This window comes from Microcaecilia unicolor, chromosome 2, assembly GCF_901765095.1.
Source record: "Microcaecilia unicolor chromosome 2, aMicUni1.1, whole genome shotgun sequence".
Classification (NCBI taxonomy): Eukaryota; Metazoa; Chordata; class Amphibia; order Gymnophiona; family Siphonopidae; genus Microcaecilia; species Microcaecilia unicolor.
Window position 1 is genome coordinate 178,147,675 of NC_044032.1, and position 26,480 is coordinate 178,174,154.

Sequence of the window (26,480 nt, forward strand, 5' to 3'; positions counted from 1 at the left end):
AGAGGAAGAGAAGCTGGTTGGGGTGGGATCAGAGAGGAGAGGGACACATTGGTGTGGAGGACAGAGAAAAGGGACATAGGGAGGTGTACAGATACAGAAGGGAGATGATAGGCATTAGGTGGGAGCATGGGGACAGGCACACAAATGTGAGATGCTGTATGGGGATGGCAATAGCATATGGGCACAGAGGGGCAATGCCTGACAGGGGGGGGATATGGAATAGAGATATATTGCTGGACACTGGAGAAGGGGTTATATGGACACAGAGAGGGGGGAGGGGGGGGAGATACCAGACAAGGGGGAGAATAGGAACACAGAAGGGATATGCTGGGCATGGGGTGCATAGATGCACAGAGGAATGATGATGGATGAGGGGATATGAACACAGGGGAGATACTGGACAAGGAAATATAGGAAAACAGAGATGGATGATGGACATGGATAAAGAAGAAATGTCAAATAGACAGGAGACCCTGGCAAGTGAGTTCAGAGAAGACAGAGGGAAGCAGAAACCAGAGACTGAGACCAATATGATTTTGAAAAATAAAATGACCAGACAACATAAAGGTACAAAAAATTATTTTATTTTCAATGTTGTGAATATAATATGTTGAATTTGGAATGTACATCTTGCCAGAGTTGATTTTAAACATGGCTGAGGTCCAGGACAGAAATCTAGGAAAGGACCCCAGTCCATTAGCAGGCTGCATCTTCAGCTTCCAGACGGCGGGCTTTCTCTGGCCAGGGAACCAGGCACAGTTGCCCTAGTTGCAACCCCTAACACCATCCCTGGCATGTGCTGTCTTTATATTTTGCCCAGGAAGAAATGCGTTTCTTTCATGTTTCTCTGGTGTTGTACGACATGCAAGGTCTGGTTTCTTGAGGTTTCTGTTTAATTTATATTTCTAGAGTTTGTGGTCACTTATTCTGTATTTGACATTTGTGTTCTCTGTGTGTGAGTGAAGTGTTCTGTTGGCATGACGTTTCTATGTAGCATTCTGCAGTAATTTGGCTTGTTCAGCTTTCCTGATAAATGTATTTGTATTTTAGGGCCCCACTATAATATTTAATGCACTTCCTTTTCCTAGGTAGGATCCTTGTTTTTGGAAGTTAGTGTTAGCATTGTAGATTTGCTGTGGGTTCTCAGTGACTTTTGTTTTATAGATTTTTTAAAAATTAATTTATAATATGTCTGTTATTGAGATTACACTAGAAACCAACATTTCTTTGTATGATGATTTTTATGGGGGAAATGTCTTTGCTGTGCTCTGTATCCATTGTTAGTGGAGAGCCAGGAGGTCCTCTGGATGCAGAATGTGCTTGGCTTCAATATCATATGTGTGTTGGAGGACCATGGCTCCATGGGGCTGACATGCAGTCTATTGTACTGCCCTTAGCTCTCAATTGGCCCGCAGCCACTGAAGCCTGCACTGCTACCCTCATTGAAGTTATGGGGAGCATGGTAGGGACAGAGCATGGGTGCATCAGGTTTCTGTTTTTTTCTCTTTCAAAAAAGTTGTCGTGCCCACCCATCCAACCTGTTGGCCCACCCAAAAATTGCCTTCTGGCTACGCCACTGGATCAAAGCTAGAATAATCTTTAGAACATGCACATTCTTCTATAAAATAATTTATGGTTTGGCTCCAGATTATATGTTGGATTTGATAGATCTCCTAGCCTGTAATGCGTCCATAAGATAAAGAGAATATCTCATGCTACATTTCCTTAGTTATAAGAATGTCAAATTTAAGTCTACATTGAATAGAGATGTTTCACACATAGGTTCAAAATGGTGGAATTCTATTCCAAGTGAGATAATTATGTAACATTTCACAAATTTCTAAAGGCCTTTTTAAACATTTTTTGCATTAATTGTACAATTTACTGAATAGAAAAATGTTATGGTCTTTAATCAGTTCATTAATCTGTAAAGTCCATTTATCAATTTTCTTTCATCTTGCTTGAAACTATTTATTGTATGAATTGTTATTGTAAGCCACATAGAACTGAACAATTGGAATTCGGATTATGTGGGATATAAGTACATATAAATAAACCTGTTTAGAGGACTACTTTTTATGCTTGAGCATATTTAATATAGATGCTTAAAATATTGGGTGGGAGCATTCTCCTTGTTTTTCAGCATTCTCAAAGCACCTGGTGAAACCCAAGTGGTTTCTTATCACACATCGAACTGAGCAGTATTTTTCTCGCTTTTACTCATGATCTTCAGTTATTGCTGATTCAAATGGATAATCAGGTGGCAGTGATTTATTTTATTTATAAATTTCACAATTATACATAATTGAATAGACAATTATAAATCTTGAATAGAAATTTTTCACATTTAAAAGCAAACAGAAAACAAAGGAAACTTCCAACAAAAATAATTTAAAATGAAAATTGCAGACCACAGTTGGGAGGATTCCAAGATTAGAAAGTTTCAGAGAACTCTTACTGAGGAAAAATAAACAATTATTAAATCTAACAGAGGCACTGAAAACCTTAACCCACATATTTATAGTACTTCATTAACTCAAACTTTCACTGTAATCATATCTGATTTCTTGCTTTGAATGAAAGTCTGCAACTATTGGATCATAAAATACATATGATTCTTCACACAGTTGAATCTTACATGTACATAGGAATCATAAGAAAATTTAAACCCAAGAGTCGGGATTTCCTTCTTCTTAGCAAAAAATAGTTTCCTACGCTCCTGTTTTTTTTTCTTTTTTACAAATATCTTGGAAGATTCTAATCTTATATCCAAGAAATTCTACATTTTGAAAATGGAAATGCAAGCACATCACTGAGTCTCTATCTTGAATTAATACGAAGGAAATAATTAAAGTGGCAGTCCGTCACAAAATCTCCAGAAGCTTCCAGCAGGCCAGTAACATCTAATTCAGAGGATTCAGTTTGTATAGGCCCTTAATGATCTTTTCCAACAAATGGTATATAATATATATTGTTTAAAGGGAGCATAGTATTTTCCAGAAATTTCAAAAAGTCTTTTAAATACTTCTAGAAAACATCTCTAGGTGCGACTGAGTTTATACGAGGAAAATTCTAAATATGTAAGTTTTTAAAGACCTAGCTGTTTTCTCCATAAATTCCATCCTTCGATGAATAGCCATCTTGTCCACCACTAGAGAGGATTGAGTAACCTTAATAGATTTTACCTCTTGATCTAAATTAACAACATTTATTTTCAAAGTATTAATTTCAGGCTCTGTCAACTGTGATTTAGCCAAAAATTGGAAAGCAGTTTGTGCAAAAATTTCAGAGAGCATGTGCATAGATTCCACTGCCTTCCATAGATCTTCAAGAGTGACCACAGGTGGCTTGAGCAAAGAAGGAACAGCAGACATTGATAAAGAAGTCTCACATACACCTCCAGCTCCTGATTCAGGAGGACCAACAGTCTCTCCCGGTCCTTGTGATTCTGACTCCAATACTGCTTCACTTTGCTCAGCTGCTTGACTGGGGATCTCCCGCAGGATCGGGGCTCCCCATCAGAGCTTGAAGATCCGGTGGCAGGGATGGAGATAATGGGCTCGGTGATACATCGCTGCCCAGCGGTGAGGCAGTCTTAGTTCCATCGGCCGCAGAGGGAACACCCGGAAGTGATTGGGGAGCTGTAACTGCTTCATGGTCCGCTGACCCACGGCCAGCTGAGTCAGTGTTGAGGTAGGGGGAGATTCCTTACTTTTCCCCATCTCTTAGGCATCTTGTCTAACAGCAAAAAATGTAGAGGAAAATGTTTTAAGAGTAGAAATTCATGGAGCGTCGTCACAGTGCTTCAGTGTCAGTAGCCATCTTGGATCCTATTCAGATGGCAGTGTTTTACAGCATCAAACAGGGAGAAACAGGATTCCTTTCACTATTTTACTAGGAGGCATAAATATGGGATTTAATGACTCTCTAAATCAGATCCATCTATGCCATCTACATACCTTGAAAGCAAAATCAATTAGTGTTGTCCTTCAACCTCATGAGTTGTCACTGAATTTACAGATGATCCAGTCGAGTTGTCACTGAATTTACAGATGATCCAGTCAGTCTTCTACTACTACAGAATCTCTCAAACATACTAGCCAGCTGCAGTAGCGTAGCCAGACAGCTAATTTAGAGCAGGCCTGAGATCAAAGTGGGTGGGCCAAAAATGTCATGTCTGCCACTCCCCAAACTAAAGCAAAACCCAAATTTTACTTCTGCCTCCCCTCCCGTCGCTGCCCCCCACCCCCCATATGTAAATGAAATACCTGTGCTGGTGAGGATTCCCAAGCTCCACCAGCCAAAGACAACCTTTCTGCCAAACAAACTTACTGGCACAGTACCCAAATTGCTGCTGCCAGATGCTGGCCTGCGCATGCGCTCAATTTTGCACATGTGTGAAAACAGCATGTGGACGGTGGAGGGGCCTGTAGCTGGACAGTGCTGGCAGCTTCCCAAGAAGTAAGCTTGTTTGGCAGGAAGGAGGTTTCTGGTTGGTGGGATTTGGGGATCCCCGCCAGCCACACTAAAGGTGATGAATTTTTGGGTGGGCTCCGGCACACCTGTGGCTACGCCACTGTCCAGCAGCAAAAATGCCAAGTTACGTTTCTGATTTGTCTTGTGCAATGTACTGACCACAGAAAGGATTTATTCCCTTTGAGCATATCCACCTATACTCCTAAAAGCAAAAACTCTTGAAGTTGTGGGGAGGAGCAAGATGGCGTCCTAGCTGAGCTCACAGACGCTCTCAAATTGTTTGCTGGTGAATACGAAGATTTTCCCCGGATTTCGATATGCCTCACACTAAAAGAAAGGGGATTACAAAAGTGAAACCGCCAGTGGCACTAACGTCATCCCCTATACAGCAAACACTTGATCGTTTTGTGAGAAGCTTACCATTTGAATCCGGACTGGCGACACCCGCTGAGATCGGCGCAGAAGGAGCTGCGTCGGTCAGGGACCTAGAGACCACGCTTTCGCCTCCGTTGCTGAAACCGCCTCCTTGTCCCGCTGGAGCCAGAGTGGAGTCAAGAGTACAAGCAGATACTGACGTAGTTTCTGACTTGTCTCTTTCTGGCGGTTTCTCCCCTGATGCACCGGTGGAGAACACTCTGGAGCAAGAAATGCCCCAGGAGGTGACTATGGCAGCTATATGGACGGCGCTTCAGAGACTGACTATTGAGGTGGCTAAATCCACTAAAGAAGTTTCTTTGTTAACAAGTAAGTTGAATTTAATGTCAGAATCTTACGACGAAATAAAAAGAGAATCTTCAATTCAAATTTCTGCTATTAAAGAAGAGACCACCAAAGTTAAAACAACAGTAGATGCTCTTGTTAAAGATAAACTTTTTACTGCTCGTAAAATAGAGCAGATAGAAATTTACAAACGACGTCTCACTCTTAGAATGTTAAATTTTCCAATGTCTCCTGCTTTGACGCCTCGAGACTTTCTCAAGAAATATTTTCAAGAGATTTTGAAGTTAACTCCCGCAGAAAGTCCTCCCTGTAATAAGGTGTATTATTTGCCTAGTGTTCAAAAATCGGGAGAGACACTTGAATCTCCTGTTGTAGATATGCAAAACTTAACTGCATTACTAGAGGAATCGAAGATAGAAATAACATCTAGACGGACTCTTATAGTATCTATGGTTTTTGAACAGGACTTGAACTTAATTATGAAACTTTACTTTAAATATTCTGCAACACTGTTCTATGGACAAAAAATTTGGGTTTATCCCGATGTTACAAAAACAACACAGCAAAGGCGAAAACAATTCCTTGCATTAAGAGATGAAGTGAGAACACTCGGAGCAACCTTTACTTTGGTATATCCTTGTAAGTGTATAATTCGAATGTCTGGCATTAAATATGTCTTTTTTGAGCCACCTCAACTAAAGTCTTTTCTGGATGCTAAAATTCCAGCTACCTGAATAAGAAAAATTGATCAGCAATTAAAGAAGAATTAACAAACAGGACTATGCCAATTTGAAGCAATTTTTTTTTTCCTTTGGACTATATTTCTCCTTAAATTTTTTTAGACCCCTCCCCCCCATCCTTTGGTGGTCTAAGGAAGAGTGAAAAGATTGCTTTGTTTAATATATGCTAGATTTAGCATTTATTTTTTTTCTTTGAAATATTTCTCTGTTTTACTTTGCAAACTGGATATGTTTGTATTTTTCTGAAAATTATAAATAAATAAATAAATAAAAAAAAAAAAAAAACTCTTCAAGTTTCAGAGAAGGCCAAAGACAGTGATTCTCACGGAACCTCATTGGTGTTGAAAAAAATGGGTACCCTTTCAAGAACGTGTAGGTTCAGCTTCCACTCAGATGCTGTGTTTCTAGCCCTAATAGCTTAAAATCGGTGATAATTCTTCCATCTCAATCTCCTCTTCCTTGCACTTACAACCTATTTGCTTCCTTAGGACTTCTGCCTTCAGTTAAATTTAATCTAATCTGGGCATTTATATTCCTTGTTACGTGTATGGCTCAAGGCAGATCCCATAACTGAGGAATAAGTGAGTAGCTCCCACAATACCCTTCTGGAAGTTGCTAAAAACTTGCCTCTTCAAACAAGCCTACCCAAATGACCAGACTTAACTATTAACCCACTCTACACCACTCCTACCTCTCCTACCCCTACATCCCCTGCCCATTTCACCTATCTCAACCTATTTCCTAACAACCACATCATACCTCTACTATTGCTATAGCTGTGTTCTTTCTTGTGTTCTTTCTGTGATACTATGTAATTGCATACTATCCAGCTTATAATCGAACGAGAATAACGCCCAAGTTCCGACCTAAATCGGGAGATGGGCGTTCTTCTCACAAAAACAAATAAAGCGGCATAATCGAAAGCCGAACTTTGGACGCTTTCAACTGCACTCCGTCGCGGATGCGGACAAAGTTGACGGGGGAGTGTCGGAGGCGTGGTGAAGGCGGAACTGGGGCGTGGTTATCACCCGAACAGAGATGGGCGCCCTTCGCCGATAATGGATGCGTTTGTAGCTAGAATTTAGGGCACTTTTCCTGGACCCTGTTTTTTGACGAATAAGGCCCCAAAACGTGCCCTAAATGACCAGATGACCCCCAGAGGGAGTCGGGGATGACCTCCCCTGACTCCCCCAGTGGTCACTAACCCCCTCCCACCACAACAAATGATGTTTCACAACTTTTTACTTTCACCCTCAAATGTCATACCCTCCTCCCAAGCAGCAGTATGCAGGTCCCTGGAACAGTTGTTAGGGGGTGCAGTGGACGTCAGGCAGGTGGACCCAGGCCCATCCCCCCCTACCTGTTACAATTGTGCTGCTTAATGCTACTAGTCGTCCAACCCCCCCCAAACCCCCTGTACCCACATGTAGGTGCCCCCCTTCACCGCTTAGGGCTATAGTACTGGTGTAGACTTGTGGGCAGTGGGTTTTGAGGGGGATTTGGGGGGCTCAACACCCAAGGGAAGGGTGCTATGCACCTGGGAGCTCTTTTACCTTTTTTTTTGTTTTTGTAAAAGTGCCCCCTAGGGTGCCCGGTTGGTGTCCTGGCATGTGAGGGGGACCAGTGCACTATGAATCCTGGCCCCTCCCACGAACAAATGCCTTGCATTTATTCGTTTTTGAGCTGGGCGATTTCATTTTCCATTATCGGTGAAAAGCAAAAACGCCCAGCTCACACCTTGGCGAATAAAGCATGGGCGTCTATTTTTTTTTAAAAATACGGTTCACTCCGCCCCTTCACGGACCCGTTCTCGGAGATTAACGCCCATGGAGATAGGCGTTTCTGGTCGATTATGCCCCTCCATGTAAGCTACTCTGAGCATGCTACCGAGCGGGAAAGAGCGGGGTTTAAATGCAACAAATAAATATACTAGTCAAAGAAAATATATCAGCTGACTGGTCCATTAAATATTGGTGAAACAAAAAACATTTTATTTCATTTTTCTAAACTATCGTAAGTAAGTTCCTAAGAAATTCTGGTGGCAGCAAGGAAGTACCATGCCTTCAAGAGGTTTTCCATCCAATCTGCTCAAGGCCAAGATCATTTCATCTGCTCACTCGATGCTGCTACTTAAATCTGAACCACCTATATCAGCAAGCTCTCCAAATGACTTTGTCAGAATATACTTAAGAGCCCTATTGGCCTATTAAGACTTGAAAGACTGGGCTTTGACTTCTAACTGTTCAATTGTTTCTAAATTCATAAAGGGTCATCTCCATATTAGATTACCAATTACAAAGCCATTAGACTTAAACCTTGTTCTTTCTTGAAACAACTTTTTGAGCCAATTAAAAGGGTCATTGAATGTCAGGCCCTCACCACATCTGTGGCATAGCCACAGGGGGCCTGGGCCCTTCCAATTTGGGTTTGAGGTCCCCCAAGGTCTGCTTGCTTGGCTGGCAGGGGTTCTGAAGCCCTGCCAGCAGAAGCTTTCCTGTGGCAATATTTGCCACTGCAGAGCCTTCCCTCCTTTTCCCCTCCCTGTGCACATTGCTCGTTTGTAGTGAAATTGAGCATGTGCGCCGGGGTGGGAAAGCAGGGCAGGCAGTGCAGTGGCACATATTACTGCAGGAAAGCTTCTACTGGTGGGACTTGGGACCCCCGCCATCCCAGGTATGTGGGGTTACCGTGGGGGTTGAGAGCAGTGGGGAAGTGGGGCAAAATGTCCCACCCCCTCTTGGGTTTATGCCGCCTCCCAGATTGAGGTCTGGCTATGCCTGTACATTACATACAAGCCATACACCAGACTCCATCATGATAGGCTTACACAAACTTCCTAAATTCTTACCAGAGGTAGTAATACCTATCCTCAGTGAAGAAATTGTGTTGTCTGTCTTCTACCCAGTGACAGATCTAAACATTTTGTAATGTAAGTGAGCTCACTTTTCTGAAAAGGCTGAATCTGAGAATATCTATGCAGCTTTTTGTTTTTGGCTACAAAAAGCTTGGTACTCCGTTGGCACAATGTGCAGTAGCTAATTGTCTAGCAGCATGTACTTAGTTCTCTTAAGATCAAGCTGATATTCCCCTGTCTAGCAAAACCATATATCAAGTTAGAATCACTGCTTGCAGCTATAGTTCTCAAGAAATCTGCATCTCTGCAGAGCATGTTCAAAAACAACTACCTGGTGCTTGCTACATTTACTTTACACTAGTGCTTGTCCATTTTTAATCAGGTATTAAGCAATCTGTCTCGGTACAGTTCTTTCCAAGTTGCTTACCTTTAAAAGTTATTCTTCATAGAAAAGATGAATCAGGCAAACAATTCCCCCTGCCTATTGAGGAGTTGAGTATGATCTTTGATCTTTAACCGAGGGGATTGCTGTTCTTTTACAGCACCATTGGATATTATCACCCCACTTGTATGCCTGATTAGTCTTACTGTTCATGGAGAAAACTTGTTGCAGGTAAATAATTTTGCTTTATACACACAGTTCATAAAGTATATCTACATGTGTGTAAAATAAGCCTTGAAATTTGTGTGGAATGTAGTGCCTTTAAATATACGTGTACTTTCTGTGGGGTAACTTTCAAAGGAAGTTGTACACATAATTTCCCCATTGACTATTGATGTAAATTGGCTACCTATCTACTGCCAAGTTAGGTAGCTGTAAGAAATTACCACCTTCTTTTAACTTGTACAAAATGACATATGTTAGTGTTAAGGGAATCGAAAAATTCTCTTAGTTCAACTAGAACTCTGTGCACTTTAATTTTCTTTGTATATCTCTACCTTATTCACAATAAACTCTTCTTAAAACTGACAGTCTGTTTCACTTATGATTAAATTCAAGCATTATACAACAGCTGACTAAGATTACTATGAAGGGGAAAAGTCTCAGAACCCAGCCTTCACTTTTCAATTTCTGTATATAGTGACAGGATTGACGGGGTAGTTCCAATCATAGGCATGAAAAAAACATTCTCTCTAAATCATTAAATTTTGATGTTGTGTTGGTTTGTTGGTCAACCCCTATTAAAGTGCCTAATCAAAAACGAGAGACTTAGCTTTTCAAAGTACATAAGCACCGCCATACTGGGAAAGACCAAGAGTCCACCAAGCCCAGCATCCTGTCTCTGGCAGCGGCCAATCCAATCCAGGCTTCAAAAACCCGGCAACCCCCCCCCCCCCTCCCCCCCCAAAAATGAATAATGTTCAATGGACTTTTCCCTCAGGAATCTGTCCAAACCCCCTTTAAATTCCGTAAGGCCAGCTGCTGTCACTATATTCTCCGGCAACAAGTTCCAGAGTCTAACTACACGCTGAGTAAAGAAAAACTTTCTCCTATTTGTTTTACATCTACCATATTCTAGCTTCATCTTGTGTCCCCTGGTTTTGTTGTTGTTTGAAAGTGTAAACAATTGCTTCACATCTGTCCACTCCACTCTGCTCATTACATAAGTACATATGTAATGCCATACTGGGAAAAGACCAAGGGTCCATCGAGCCCAGCATCCTGTCCACGACAGCGGCCAATCCAGGCCAAGGGCACCTGGCAAGCTTCCCAAACGTACAAACATTCTATACATGTTATTCCTGGAATTTTGGATTTTTCCAAGTGCGTTTAGTAGCGGTTTATGGACTTGTCCTTTAGGAATCCGTCCAACCCCTTTTTAAACTCTGCTAAGCTAACCGCCTTCACCACTTTCTCCAGCAACGAATTCCAGAGTTTAATTACACGTTGGGTGAAGAAAAATTTTCTCCTATTTGTTTTAAATTTACTACACTGTAGTTTCATCGCATGCCCCCTAGTCCTAGTATTTTTGGAAAGCGTGAACAGACGTTTCACATCCACCTGTTCCACTCCACTCATTATTTTATATACCTCTATCATGTCTCCCCTCAGCCGTCTCTTCTCCAAGCTGTATAGCCCTAACCTCCTTAGTCTTTCTTCATAGGGAAGTCGTCCCATCCCCGCTATCATTTTAGTCGCCCTTCGCTGCACCTTTTCCAATTTTACTATATCTTTCTTGAGATGCGGCGACCAGAATTGAACACAGTACTCAAGGTGCGGTCGCACCATGGAGCGATACAACGGCATTATAACATCCTCACACCTGTTTTCCATACCTTTCCTAATAATACCCAACATTCTATTTGCTTTCTTAGCCGCAGCAGCACACTGAGTAGAAGGTTTCAGTGTGTTATCGACGACGACACCCAGATCCCTTTCTTGGTCCGTAACTCCTAACGTGGAACCTTGCATGACGTAGCTATAATTCGGGTTCTTTTTTCCCACATGCATCACCTTGCACTTGCTCACATTAAACATCATCTGCCACTTCTATCATATCACCCCTCAGCCGCCTTTGCTCCAAGCTGAAGAGCCCTAACCTTTTCAGCCTTTCCTCATAGGGAAGTCGTTCCATTCCCTTTATCATTTTCGTCGCTCTTCTCTGCACCTTTTCTAATTCCTTTATATCTTTTTTGAGATGTGGCGACCAGAATTGGACACAATACTCAAGGTGCAGTCGCACCATGGAGCGATACAATGGCATTATAACATCCTCGTGTTTGTTTTCCATCCCCTTCCTAATAATATTCAACATTCTGTGCACTTTCTTAGCCGCCTCAACACACTGGGCAGACGTTTTTAACATCTTATCAACGATTACTCCCAGATCCCTTTCTAGGTCCGTAACTCCTAACGCGGAACCTTGCATGACATAGCTGTAATTCTGGTTCCTCTTACCCACATGCATCACTTTGCACGTGTCAGTATCGACCTTCATCTGCCACTTGCACGTCCAATCCCCCAGTCTTGCAAGGTCCTCCTGTAATCTTTCACACTCCTCCTGCGACTTGACGACCCTGAATAATTTTGTGTCATCAGCAAATTTAATTACCTCACTAGTTACTCCTATCTCTAGGTCATTTATAAATATGTTAAAAAGCAGTGATCCCAACACAGACCCCTGCGGGACCCCACTAACTACCCTTCTCCACTGAGAATACTGACCATTCAACCCTACTCTTTGCTTCCTATCTTTCAACCAGCTCTTAATCCATAGTAATAACCTACCTCCGATCCCATGACTCTCCAGTTTCCTCAGGAGTCTTTCGTGAGGCACTTTGTCAAACGCCGTTTGAAAATCCAGATACACAATATCCACTGGCTCTCCATTGTCCACATGTTCACCCCCTCAAAAAAAATACAGTATATTGGTGAGGCAATCAGCCCATGTTTTTGTACGTGCTCTGTAATTTTATTCTTGATAATAGCCTCTACCATTTTGCCTGGTACCGACGTCAGACTCACCGGTCTATAATTTCCCGGATCTCCTCAGGAACCTTTTTTAAAAATCGGCGTAACATTGGCTACCCTCCAGTCTTCCGGTACCACACTCGATTTTAGGGATAGATTGCATATTACTAACAGTAGCTCTACAAGTTCATTTTTCAGTTCTGTTAATACGCTGGGATGAATACCATCAGGTCCCAGTGACTTACTATTCTTCAGTTTGCAGAACTGGCCCATTACATCCTCCAAATTTACAGAGATTTAGTTTAGTTTCTCCGACTCGCCTGCTTCAAGGTGACTTTCCGGCACCGGTGTCCCTCCCAAATCCTCCTCAGTGAAGACCGAAGCAAAGAATTCATTTAATTTCTCCGCTACGGCTTGGTCATCCCTGATCGCCTCTTTAACACCATTTTCATCCAGCGGCCCAACTGATTCTTTAGCTGGCTTCCTGCTTTTAATGTGTCTAAAACAATTTTTACTATGTATTTTTACTTCTAACACTAACTTTATTTCAAAGTCCTTTTTTGCCCTCCTTATCTCCGCTTTGCATTTGGCTTGGTATTCCTTATGTTTTATCTTGTTACTTTCAGTCGGTTCTCTTCTCCACTTTCTGAATTATTATTTTTTTTTTGTTCTAATGACTTCCTTTACCTTACTGTTTAGCCACACCGGCTGATGTTTGGTCTTTTTTCACCTTTTTCTAATACGTGGAATATATTTGTACTGTGTCTCCAGGATGGTGTTTTTAAACAGCATCCATGCCTGATGCAAGTTTTTTACCCTGCGAGCTGCACCTTTGTCTTTTTTTCACCGTTTTTCTCATTTTGTCGTAATCACCTTTTTTAAAGTTAAATGCTAGTGTATTTGATTTCCTAAGTTCACTTACTTCAATGCCAATATCAAAACTGATCATATTATGATCACTGTTATCAAGCGGCCCTCACACCGTTACCCCCCGCACCAGATCATGAGCTCCAGTAATGACTAAGTCTAGTATTTTTCCTTCTCTTGTGGGCTCCTGAACCAGCTGTTCCATGAAGCTGTCCTTGATTTCATCAAGAAATTTCACCTCCCTAGCATGTACCGATGTTACATTAACCCAGTCTATATGTGGATAATTGAAATCACCCATTAATATTACATTGCCCAATTTATTTGCTTCCCTAATTTCCTTTGACATTGCTGTGATGCTTCATGCAGAGCACTGATGATGTTTTCATAATGATTTATAAGTTTGCAGTATTGCCAGCCAAATAACCTATCATGAGATTTTGATCTGCTCTTTGTTTTTATCCTTTTTTACGAATAGTATTTGCCTGTGTTTGGATGGCATGAATCTGCCAGAACTAAACATCTAATTTTGTCTTTGAGCTTGCTTGTGTATACTTGTACATGCAATACCATGTTCTCTTCTCAAACATTAATTGATTTCAGCCGTTTCTTTATTATGGTACCCAATTTATCACCCATCTTAACTTCCCTATGTGATCTCTAATTTTAAGCAATGCGACATTTGCACTAATTTGATATTTTTGTGCAACTTTTTTTTTATAAATCATTTGAGAAATATTAATAAAAATTAACTGCTACTTAATTTTGTTTGTATTCATCATACTATTACTTTAAGCTTCCAGACTTTGATGGATCAGTAAAAGAAATGTTGCTGAGCTTATTGCTTAAGCATATTTGTATACATTTGTTGGTTTGTTGAATGTATGTTGGTTTGGTTTATAGACAGAAGTGGAGTAAAGTAAATTTGCTATAGCTGAAAATATTATTTTTATGCACTCTTTATTCTTTTACCAGAAGTAGATGACAGTGGTGGGGGTGATCAGAAAGGAGATTCGGAGAGAAAGGAGTTCAGCAGTGAGAAAACTGTTTCAAGCTCGAGTTTATCCATTATTGATCATGAAATGGAAATTCTGCTGGCTGAGTGGAACAAGAATGCAGATATGCTTTTCAGTATTCATCCTCTGGATGGTTCACTGCTGGTATGGCATGTCGATTGGCTGGATGAATATCAGCCTGGCATGTTTCGCCAGGTTCAGGTACATTAATATTTATTTAGCATTGCTTAATTGTTAAATTATAGAATACCGAAAAGAGGTATGCTAGTGGAATTGTTTTTTCGATCATACTAACCTATAATATATATATTTTTTATGTAGGTATCCTTTGTTTCTAGAATTCCAGTAGCATTTCCAACAGGTGATGCAAATTCCCTTTGTAAAGGTGTTGTAATGTATGCCTGCACCAAAAATGTGGACTTAGCTATTCAACAAGGAAAACAGAAGCCCTCTGGCCTGGCACATTCCACGTCAATGCTTATCTCTTCAGGCCATAGTAAACCATCCAACAGTTTAAAGCTAAGTATATTTACTCCAAATGTTCTAATGATTTCTAAGCATGCTGACGGATCTTTGAATCAATGGTTGGTTAGTTTTACAGAGGAATCGGGCTTTTCCACTGTACTCAGCATTTCTCATAAATCAAGATACTGTGGCCATCGTTTTCATCTGAATGACTTGGCTTGCCATTCAGTTCTACCATTGCTGCTTACAACATCACACCATAATGCTTTAAGGACTCCAGATGTTGAAGGCACAAATGTGACATGTGGTACAACTCCTGAAAATTCTACTTTGAGACGTCCTAGCAGAGTCACTACAACAGAGACATCCCAGGATCCTAATGCAGTGTATAGTGAGCTGATTCTTTGGAGGGTTGATCCAGTGGGGCCTTTGTCCTTTTCTGGTGGAGTTTCTGAACTTGCACGGATTAATTCTCTTCATGTTTCAGCATTTTCAAATGTTGCTTGGTTACCTACGCTTATACCCAGCCACTGTCTAGGTGAGTTAATCTTTTGCTATAAAACTGGGTTTTCAGCTATTCTGTTACGTATCAATAATGAATGGAATTTTTCCTTTCTCCTGTATCCTCTGAAGATTAGGGTAATCGCCATTCACAGAATGATATTACTGACAATGTTGATCATGGAACATGTTTTCTCTAACATTTTTATAAGGCCATATGGTAGCAAAGGTAGATGAGCTGTGCACACTTTGGACTGCAAGAGAGCTGCCACTTTGTTTAGAGTAGACTAAAGGCCTTAGATATTCCATCCAGTTTTTTTTGTTTTGTCTCAACAAACCTGGAATTGCTGTGTTAGAGAACTGTTTTTTAATTAGATAAGCAGATTGCATAGTTTTTCATTTTAATGAATATTATATTAGTCTCTTTGAACAATATTGAATACTGGAAAGGAATCAACTTAGTATATTAAAAAAGAAATCACAAATTATAACAAAGCAATATAATTTAGTACAGTAACATATCCATGCTGCGTGGGATATGTAAACATACCTCACTTGCAAACCACAAAAAAGAACCAAATAGAACTCTAATGAAAAACCATTCAAACTAAAGTGGCTGAAACCAGTACTAGAATCCCAGGGGGTAGGGAGAGCTCCTCCACTGCCCTGATTATCACATTATTTTTTATTACATTTGTACCCCGCACTTTCCCACTCATGGCAGGCTCAATGTGGCTTACATGGGGCAATGGAGGGTTAAGTGACTTGCCCAGAGTCACAAGGAGCTGCCTGTGCCTGAAGTGGGAATTGAACTCAGTCCTCAGGACCAAAGTCCACGAGTTAGTAGGCAGAACACTTGTTCTTTTTCTTGTCAGTACCATCCTTGCTGCTTATGCAGGCCCTTTTAGGATTGCCACTATGTAGGTAAATGCCAGTGGAGGAGGGCTGGCTTTTCACCATACCACTACTGGTAATGACATTTGAATGGTATGGAAGGGCCCATAATGCCACTGCTGCATCTGTTGGGTGACCTTTTTAAGGTTAAGATGTGACATTCAGTCCATACATTTTATGACATTATTGTGATTCCATGACATGTAGGTTTATCCAGGCTGCTGTTCAGAGATTTATTTTTGTGTGTGAAAACCCAACTCCAAATCTCCTACAACTCATTATATTTAAGTTGTTTTAAAATTTGATTTTTTTAAAAATGAATCAGAGTCCATTGCACTGTTGTATTGCTGGGTGATAGTTGTTGCAGTTTATTGGATGATGACACTTTATTTGACCGTTTCCATTGGTGTGATTGGTAATTTGTTTTCAGGTAGCAAAGTTATTTACCTTTAGTAAGTTTCTCGGAAAACTAAGAACATCACTAATTATATGTAGGTGCAAGCTTTTTCCTAGCACATAAAATGAACAATAAGATCATCCAGAATAATAAACATAAATAACTTGCCAGCTTTCAGGACTGTGTCAGATATGAATAGCATTTATATCCTAATTTTAGTACCCAGAACAGATGGTAATACTCATACATTGCTTCTAGTTCAAAAATGCCATTATGTGGGATTAACAAAGAAACAAACACGAGCAGTGCAAAAATCAACCAATTAAAAAAAAAGCAAGCCCTGAATTCTTACAGATCTGGGAGCATCCATTTTTTTTTTAAACTTCCTTATAAATATCATATAATTCAATGCTGGGTTAAGTTCAAGTGGCTCATTATTCTCTAAGCCTGGAGCCAGAGCCATAATGCCCATCGTCCTGTTATATACCAGGTGCAATCCCTGCCTTGTGGGAATCACAAGTAATGCAGTCTGGCTAGAATGCAGTTTCCACAGATCCACCTTCTTTAAAAATTATGGATAGTAATTTAAACTTGGCCCTAACTTGGACCTGGTCCCAGTGGAATTGGTGTAACAAATTCTTACTGATATGTTGTTAGTTGTCCATAAGCACCCTAGCGGCAGTGCTTTTTTTTTTGTAATTATTGGAGCTTATAGACGCACATAGGTGGGAGATACAGCTAAGTTTTTGTAAGCTCCATCTTTTGCTCATTACCTTGACAACAGAATGCTTTGGGGCCTTGAACTAACCTTAAAGGTGACTTCTAGTTCTATGAAGAAAACTCTGAAAACCAATCTTGTGATTGGTATCTATGACCTTGTGCATTGACTGATTGCCTAGTCTTCAGGGAACATCAGTTTACAGGTATGCAACCCGTCTTAACCAAACAAATAGTTCTGTTCTTCGTTTATTAGTCACTTTGAGCTCTTTTTCTTGGGGTAAAAAGGGAGATGACAGGCAGACTACTTTAAGCCTCTTGAATACTCTGCTTTTTATCTATTTTCCCCCTTACCACTTCAAGTTTTAAAACATACTGTTAATGTAAGACTAGGCTGTTGTGGTTCTCAAAAGTAATGGTTTCCGATATCCAGCTTGGATATTTATTTAAAAGGATTTGTATACACCAGATGCCCAAGAACTCATTCAGTGTAGTTTATAATAAAACTAGTAAGAAAGGCCCGTTTCAGAGACTAATGAAACGGGCGCTAGCAAGGTTTTCATCCCTGGCACTGCGACGATCAAGCAGGCTCCCTCAGTTCCACCCACATTCAGGCTGGCTGGTTGTTTGATTGCTTCTCTCCCTCCCTTCCTCAGACGTTCAGGCTGCCTGCCTGCTCGCATCCCACCCTCTCACCTTTAGGTTGTGTCTGTTTTTTGCAGCAGCCGGACAGCGAGGGAAGGGTGGCGAGGGGGTTGATGTTGCTGTGTGTGGGGGGGGGGGGGGGGGGGGGGGGGGGCGCGGGCAGAGCTTTTCGGAGCCTGGAAGGGGCGTCGCTTCGTCTGTGTCTCTCTCGTCGTTCTGTGGGTGGCAGGCTAGAGGGACGGCGTGGGGCAGGCATTGCAGAGCGCAGTACGTTAGTTTTTTCCATGACCCGCCCTCGACGTCATGACGTGTAGACGCGAGGGCAGGGCTGCTGTGCGATACGAGTCTTTGATTGTCATAGGTCCTCCCTCCACGTCACGCCGTCGTGATGCGAGGGTGGGGCAGACAGTCCTGTGTGAAAAATCCAAATTTCGATCTACACCACCATGCAAGAGCGGAAGTTGCAGCTTCATTTAGAACGTTGAGGATGCAAATTATGTCCGGAAGGGGCGTGGCTGTGGGTGAGTCTCTGACTGAGAGTGAGTGAGTGGTGCATGAGGTGAGTGGTGCTGACAGCCTAGCCTACCAACACTGCAGGGCTTCAGTGTGTCCCTGCCACAGAGTGAGCTTCAGAATGTTCAAGGTGAGAATTATTTATATAGATACTAGCTCCAGAAATAAAAAGAAAACCATGCTTCCCACTTACACTAAGCAGTTTAAAGAGCTCCTGAATGTTTTCTTCAAATTGCAATATAGACTAGAGTACCCCAATTTCTAAAATAAGATTAGAAGCTGACTGAAAATGGTTTCTTCAGTTTTGACCAAAACTAAAACTGTCTTTTGACTGAAACTAGCCAAAACTGAAAACTCAAGCTTGGTTGTGTGCAGGGTCGCTGGGGAGTCTCCAGAGCTTCTAGTATGCATCTGCTAAAGCCACAGTATCCAAGCCAGAATCTCTCTATATAAAACGCACCTCCAACGTTCTAATGAAGCCTCAAGTCTCCAAATGTTCTAAATTTGTAGTTGTGTAGATCGCTGTTCGTCCATGAGTGTCTGCCCCGCCCTCACGTCACAACGTGATGACGTTGAGGGTGGAGCACTGACACTCAATGAATCGCATCGCCCACCCGTTGCTACGCGACGAAACGTGATGCCAGACGCATCGCGAACCTATGCAAATGACCTGCAAGAAAGGAGGACTACCATCACCCCGCCCTCGCGTCACAACGCGATGATGTCGAGGGCGGAGCACTGGCACTCAATGATTCGCATCGCTCATCCAAAACACGCTTCCTGGCTACTGTAAAAGCAAGAAGGGCTCCTTTTCCGTCCCCGCCTGAGTCTTTCTCTTCTCACCTTCATGGACAGACCAGTGTGAGCTTTTGCAAAAAGCAGCAGACCACAAACAAAGGCAGGGAATAAAGAAATTGAAAAGTTTCCTAAACTAATTGATCAGGTTCATTCTTTAAAAGATAACAGGTACCTTTTTCAGAGTAGGACCAAGTGCTGAAACCACGCTGTACATTTTTGCAAAGAAACGGAAAGCGTGCTCGGCTTAATTGCAGGGTTCTGCTTAGATACCATTGTAGACACTATTCTAATCAGAGCACTTTTAGACCGCTGAATCCCAAATTTGGACCAAAGCAGTTTACATAAAGAGATTAGAATGAAATATTTGACAAATTTCTGAAACAGATAAGTGTTTAAATATTTCTCTGAGGACAAGCAGGCTGCTTGTTCTCACGATTGGGTCATCGTCCACGACGGCCCCAGGAGACCGGCAAAAACTTGCGTAGCAAAACAAAGAATTATTGAGAACGCTCCATCGCGTGGGCCAAACTCACCACGCATGCGCGAACAGCTTCCCACCCACGACGCGAGCATGCCCTCTTCAGGTTCTTTCTATCCGCATCTAAGGCGACATGGTGTCCTACTGTGTTCCTTTTAGGCCCAGGAGACTTTTGGCGTACCCCTTCATTCTTTTCCTTTTTGTTTTCACAAAACTAAAAAAAAAAAAAAAAGTAGAATTTATAGTTTCCCTTTATTTTTTTTATTTATTTCACACTACTGTTTGTTTTCTTCTTTTTTCGCCGCAGCCGCATTTTAGGCTCCCTTTTTGTGCCTTTTTATTGGCATCATAGAGTCTTTTAATTTCGCAGCTGCTGTTTTTCCGTCCATGTCATCGAGGACACCCAGCGGCTTCAAGCGTTGTACTCGCTGCAACCGGACCATCTCGGGTACCAAGCCCCACTCGTGGTGTCTCCAGGGCCTTGGTCCCGATCATCTTCCAGCTTCTTGTAAGCTGTGTTCTTTGATGAAGAAACGGACCCAAGTGTCTTGGGAGGCTCAACGGGAAAATCGTTTTGCAGATCGGTCTGGTCCTTCGACATCGGCATCAATACCGAGGTCGGCGGTGTCGACGTTGAGGGAAGCATCGACTTCGAGAGCTCAGGTAATGGCTGCTGAACGGCCACATCGCGCTGGGAGCAGCGAGGCATCGAGTGGGTTTCCACCTGTCTCAAGGCCCCCCCCCCCCCCCGGACCCAGCCCCGAGGAGGCATGTGGATTCCACGTCCTCTTCGGTACCGAGGAGTCTTGGATGACGGGCGTCGAGCGAAGGCTAAGAAGCACCGTCATCATTCTCCTTCCATACTTGGTACCGAGAGCTCCTGGGAGCCGAGGGACTCGGCACCCGAGAAGCGTTGGCGCCGGGAGGACCACTCACCCTCTATATAAGAGATGCCGATGCTTCGGTCTTCTGGTAGCCTGGTACCGGCTCTCGAGCCCCCTCAGATTCTGCCTCCGGTTCCTGTATCGACCTCCCAGCCTTTTCCAATGGAAGCTCTCGACAAGCGCATCAGGGCCCTTCTTCCACAGCTTCTGGAGGGATTGCTGCGCCAATCTGCTTCGGTGTCAGGAGTGCTTGTGCCTTCTGCATCGACTGTGGAAGTGGCATCTGGGCCTTCGCCTGTGGTGAAGTCCCCTTCCTCGGTGCTGCTTGCGGCATCGGCGTTGGTCGCCACCCGGATCGACTCAACGTTGGCGGAGGAAGCTTCACTGCAGTCCAGGCATGGGGTTGACTTCTCGACATTCCCCTTGAGGTTGTTGTTCCTCAGTGTTGAGACAGGCTCGGGTTCGGCCTGTTCTTAGAGAGCTTTTTTCCCGATACCGATGATGAGTGCTCATGGGAGGAAGTGGAAAATCCCAGATACATTTCTGAAGAAGGGTCCTATGGGGTTCCCTCTGATCCTACTCCGCCAATTGAAAGAAGATTGTCTCCACCTGAGAGTGTTTCTTTTTTTCTCCTTTGTTCGGGAAATGTCTAAGGATATTCCCTTCCCTATGGAGGTTGTGGATGAGCCCAGGGCTGAGATGCTCGAGGTCTTGAACTATCCTTCTCCACCCACAGAGGTTGCAAAGTCCCCCTTGCATAACACACTCATAGAAGTTCTTATGCGAAACTGGTCGTTCCCTCTATCTAATCCAGTGGTCCCCAAAAAAGCTGAGTCCCAGTACAGAGTCCATGGAGAACCAGTAATGGTGAAGGCCCAACTACCTCACGATTCCATGGTGGTGGACTCTGCTCTCAGAAGAGCCAAGAGCACTACACTATGCCTCGGCGGCCCCAGGCAGAGAGTCTAGGACCTTGGATTCTTTTGGGAGAAAGACGTATCAGGCCGCTATGCTCGCAACCAAAATCCAAACATACCAGCTCTACACGAGCATCCACTTGTGGAACTCGGTGAGGCAACTGTCCAGTTTGGTCGAAGCACTTCCTACGGAGCTTGCCGAACCTTTTCACCAGGTGGTCAGGCAACAGAAGGCATGTCGCAAATTCCTGGCCAGGGGTACTTAAGACACTTTTGATGTGGTATCCCGAGTAGCTGCTCAAGGTACAGTGATGCGCAGACTCTTATGGCTGCATGTCTCTGACCTGGATCATAAGACCCAGCAGCTAATGGCGGATGTTCCTTGCCAGGAGGATAACCTTTTTGGAGAAAAAGTAGAGGGCATGGTCAATCAGATCAAAAAAGCACCATGATGCTATGTATTCTCTCTCCCGCCGGGCGTCTTCTGCTACCACCTCCTCATCTAGGAGGTTTTTTGAAGGGAGGAGGAGTGCTCCCTATTCCTTCAATAGACGTAGGTACACTCCTGCTTCTCGGCAGCCTGTTCAGGCTCCGTCCCAGCACGCTCGTTCTCGTCAACGGTATGCGCCTAAGGCCCCTGTGGCTCTCCAGCAAAAGCAAGGGACGGGCTCCAATGCAGCGTAGCCTCAGAACAAGTGTTCGTGCCGGACGACTTGCTGGTTGGAGGGAGGTGGGTTCTTCAAATAGTCCGGTTGGGACACACTCTCAATCTGGAATCCATACCTCCAAATTGTCCACCGGGAGCTCAGTCCTTCAGCTCCCAGCACAAGCACATACTTGCAGAGGAACTCTCCGCCCTTCTAAAAGCCAATGCGGTCGAACCCGTTCCACCAGGGGAAGAAGGGCTGGGATTCTATTCCAGGTACTTCCTTGTGCAAAAGAAATCAGGGGGGATGCATCTCATCCTAGACCTAAGGGCCCTGAACAAATTCCTAGTCCGAGAAAAGTTCAGGATGGTTTCCCTGGTCACCCTTCTTCCCATGATTCAGGAAAATGATTGGTTCTGCTCTCTGGACTTAAAGGATGCCTATACCCACATCTCAATACTCCCAGCTCACAGGAAGTATCTTCAATTTCGGTTGGGAACTCGGCACTTTCAGTACTGTGTACTGCCCTTTGGCCTTGCGTCTGCGTCCAGGGTCTTCACAAAGTGCCTGGCAGTTGTCGCAACATCGCTACACAGACTGGGAGTGCATGTCTTCCCTTATCTCAACGGTTGGCTGCTGAAGAGCACCTCAGAGGCAGGTCCTCTACAGTCATGCGGATGACTATTCGAGTGCTTGAGCTACTGGGGTTCGTAATCAATTATCCCAAGTCCCACCTTGTCCCAATTCAGAAATTGGAGTTCATCGGAGCTCTGTTGGACACATGGACGTCTCGAGCTTATCTTCCCCAGACAAGGGCAGACAATCTTCTGGCCCTAGTGTCCTCGGCTCGAGCGTCTCAACAGATCACAGCTTGGGAGATGTTGAGACTCTTAGGACACATGGCTTCCACAGTTCATGTGACTCCCATGTCACGCCTGCATATGAGATCAGCTCAGTGGACCCTAGCTTCCCAGTGGTGCCAGGCCACAGGAGATCTAAAGGATGTGATCCATCTCTCCACCGACTTTTGCAGTTCCCTTTAGTGGTGGACCATTCGATCCAATTTGACCCTCGGACGTCCTTTCCAAATTCCAAAAGTGCTGATGACGGATGCTTCCCTCCTGGGGTGGGGAGCTCATGTAGATGAACTTCACACTCAAGAAGCTTTGTCCTTTCAGGAAAAGGATCTTCAGATCAGCCTCCTGGAACTACGAGCGATCTGGAATGCTCTCAAGGCTTTCAGAGATCGGCTGTCCAACCAAATCATTCTAATTCAGACAATCAGGTTGCTATGTATTACACCAACAAGCAGGGGGGCACTGGATCTCGTCCTCTGTAATGCGAAGCCGTCAGGATGTGGCTTTGGGCGCACCATCACGGCTTGTTTCTCCAGGCCACATATCTGGCAGGTGTAAACAACAGTCTGGCCGACAGGTTGAGCAGAATCATGCAACCTCACGAGTGGTCACTAAACATGGCCGTTGTCCACAAGATCTTCCGAGAGTGGGGCACCCCCTTGGTGGATCTTTTTGCCACTCGAATCAATCACAAAGTCCCTCAGTTCTGTTCCAGACTTCAGGCCCATGGCAGGCTAGCGTCAGATGCTTTTCTCCTACATTGGGGGACAGGCCTTCTGTATGCGTATCCTCCCATACCTCAAGTAGGGAAGACTTTGCTGAAACTCAAGCAAGACCGGGGAGCAATGATTCTGATTGCTCCTTTTTGGCCTCGTCAGATCTGGTTCCCTCTTCTTCTGGAGTTGTCCTCCGAAGAACTGTGGAGATTGGAGTGTTTTCCGAACCTCATCACCCAGAACGAGGGGTCACTTCTACATCCCAAGCTCCAGTCTCTGGCTCTCACGGCCTGAATGTTGAAAGCTTAGAAATTGCCTCCTTGGGTCTTTCAGAGGGTGTCTCCTGAGTCTTGCTTGCTTCCAGGAAAGATTCCATGAAAAAGTGTTATTCTTTCAAATGGAGGAGGTTTGCTGTCTGGTGTGGCAGCAAGGCCCTAGATCCTTTTTCTTGTCCTACACAGACCCTGCTTGAGTACCTTCCACACTTATCAGAGTCTGGTCTTAAGGGTTCACCTTAGTGCAATTAGTGCTCATCAACGTATAGAAGGTAAGTCTATCTCTGGACAGCCTTTAGTTCGCTTCATGAGAGGTTTGCTTTTGTCAAAGCTCCCTGTCAAACCTCCACCAGTGTCATGGATCTCAACGTCGTTCTCACCCAGCTGATGAAAGCTCCTTTTGAGCCGCTGAATTCCTGCCATCTGAAGTACTTGACCTGGAAGGCCATTTTCTTGGTGGCTGTTACTTCAGCTCGTAGAGTCAGTGAACTCCAAGCCCTGGTAGTGCATGCACCTTATATCAAGTGCCATCATAACAGAGTAGTCCTCCGCACTCACCCTAAGTTCTTGCCTAAGGTGGTGTCTGAGTTTCATCTGAACCAGTCAATTGTCTTGCCAACATTTTTTCCCCGTCCACATACCCGCCCTGGTAAAGACAAGTTGCACACCTTGGACTGTAAGAGAGCATTGGCCTTTTACGTGGAGCGGACAAAGCCCTACAGACAGTCCGCCCAATTATTTATTTCTTTCGATCCCAACAGGAGGGGAGTCGCCATCGGAAAACACACAATCTCTAATTGGCTAGCGGATTGCATATCCTTTACTTATGCCCAAGCTGGGCTAACTCTAGAGGGCCATGTCACGACTTATAATGTCAGAGCCATGGCTGCGTCAGTGGCTCACTTGAAGTCAGCTTCTATTGAGGAGATTTGCAAGGCTGCAACGTGTCCACAAATAAGTTTTGTGCTGCTTATTGTAGTTTTGGGTCCTGCCCCAGGGACATGACAATCTGTATGTGCATCATTTACATATGTATAAAAAGAATCCACGGTCCCTAATTTGCTAGCTTAATTATGACAAAAATACATTAAAAAGAAGGGGTCGACAAGGTAGAACCCTGCGACACCCCACAAAAACTTAAGTGTTTCTTGCAGGCTAGACTTTTTACACTGTTGTAGTTGAAATTGTTTGTTTAATAGCTTTTGAGGGTCCATTTAAATGAGTGCTTAATTGTGGTGGTCTGTCAATTTTTTTATTTTAATTGGGTTCAAAAACTTGACAAAGTTCTTCAGATTATAAAATTGTCATGATTATATTTTGCAGGAAATTAATATAGATTTTGTTTAAGGTGTCAGTTGTGGTATGATACTGCTAAAAAAAGATTGTTTATGGCCAAAACCAATTCATGTTTTAGGTAAGGCTTTGCTTGTGGAAATGTTCTTTGAAAATAATAGTTCTTTAGTTTTGCGTGGTAATAAATAATTGCTCTTTTTGGCTACCATTGATTGTGCTTAATTCATTATTTTTTGAATTGTTACCTCCACCATTTCATACAGAGGCCATTCTGTGAATCACCATGCCTTTGGTGGAAAAAATAATTCTAAATCTCTTTGGGTCTACCCCATTATTTTATAATTTGAGGAGACTGGCATATAACATCTCATTGTTAGGTTTTACTCTCTAAATGCCACATACTTTGTGAAATAAGAACATTGTTTTTGTAACATATAATTTGAACTGTTCGTTATTAATGCCTTTCAGGTACTTACTGCAATTCTCCAAGTGCTTGCTTGCAGGCTAGACTTTTTACACTGTTGTAGTTGAAATTGTTTGTTTAATAGCTTTTGAGGGTCCATTTAAATGAGTGCTTAATTGTGGTGGTCTGTCAATTTTTTTATTTTAATTGGGTTCAAAAACTTGACAAAGTTCTTCAGATTATAAAATTGTCATGATTATATTTTGCAGGAAATTAATATAGATTTTGTTTAAGGTGTCAGTTGTGGTATGATACTGCTAAAAAAAGATTGTTTATGGCCAAAACCAATTCATGTTTTAGGTAAGGCTTTGCTTGTGGAAATGTTCTTTGAAAATAATAGTTCTTTAGTTTTGCGTGGTAATAAATAATTGTTCTTTTTGGCTACCATTGATTGTGCTTAATTCATTATTTTTTGAATTGTTACCTCCACCATTTCATACAGAGGCCATTCTGTGAATCACCATGCCTTTGGTGGAAAAAATAATTCTAAATCTCTTTGGGTCTACCCCCTTATTTTATAATTTGAGGAGACTGGCATATAACATCTCATTGTTAGGTTTTACTCTCTAAATGCCACATACTTTGTGAAATAAGAACATTGTTTTTGTAACATATAATTTGAACTGTTCGTTATTAATGCCTTTCAGGTACTTACTGCAATTCTCCAAGTGCTTGCTTTGTAGCAAGCGATGGCCAGTATCTGAGACTATATCAAGCTGTTATTGATGCCAAAAAACTGTTATGTGAACTATCCAATCCTGAAATTTCGGTAAATAGAAATTTAATTTTTATCAAACATATAAATGGCGAGTGACCGTACTCACCCGCAAATGCGCAGTAGAGACTTCCCTCTCTGTCCCGCCCCCGCGTCAATACGTGATGACAGGGGTGGGACAGAGAGGGAAACTGCGCGAAGGCCAGGGAGGGAACTGCCG

General features: G+C 43.0%; 1 protein-coding gene across 3 annotated transcripts in view; it reads left to right on the forward strand.

Moving 5' to 3' along the window:
* The window catches only part of DMXL1 (Dmx like 1), a 522,326-nt gene that overhangs the window by 218,942 nt on the left and 276,904 nt on the right, over positions 1-26,480 (forward strand). For all 3 annotated transcript variants that reach the window (XM_030193519.1, XM_030193517.1, XM_030193518.1), the window contains exons 11-13: positions 14,045-14,286; positions 14,407-15,088; positions 26,193-26,314. In XM_030193519.1, the coding sequence (XP_030049379.1) occupies positions 14,045-14,286; positions 14,407-15,088; positions 26,193-26,314 (1,046 nt within the window). The remainder of the gene's footprint in view (positions 1-14,044; positions 14,287-14,406; positions 15,089-26,192; positions 26,315-26,480) is intronic.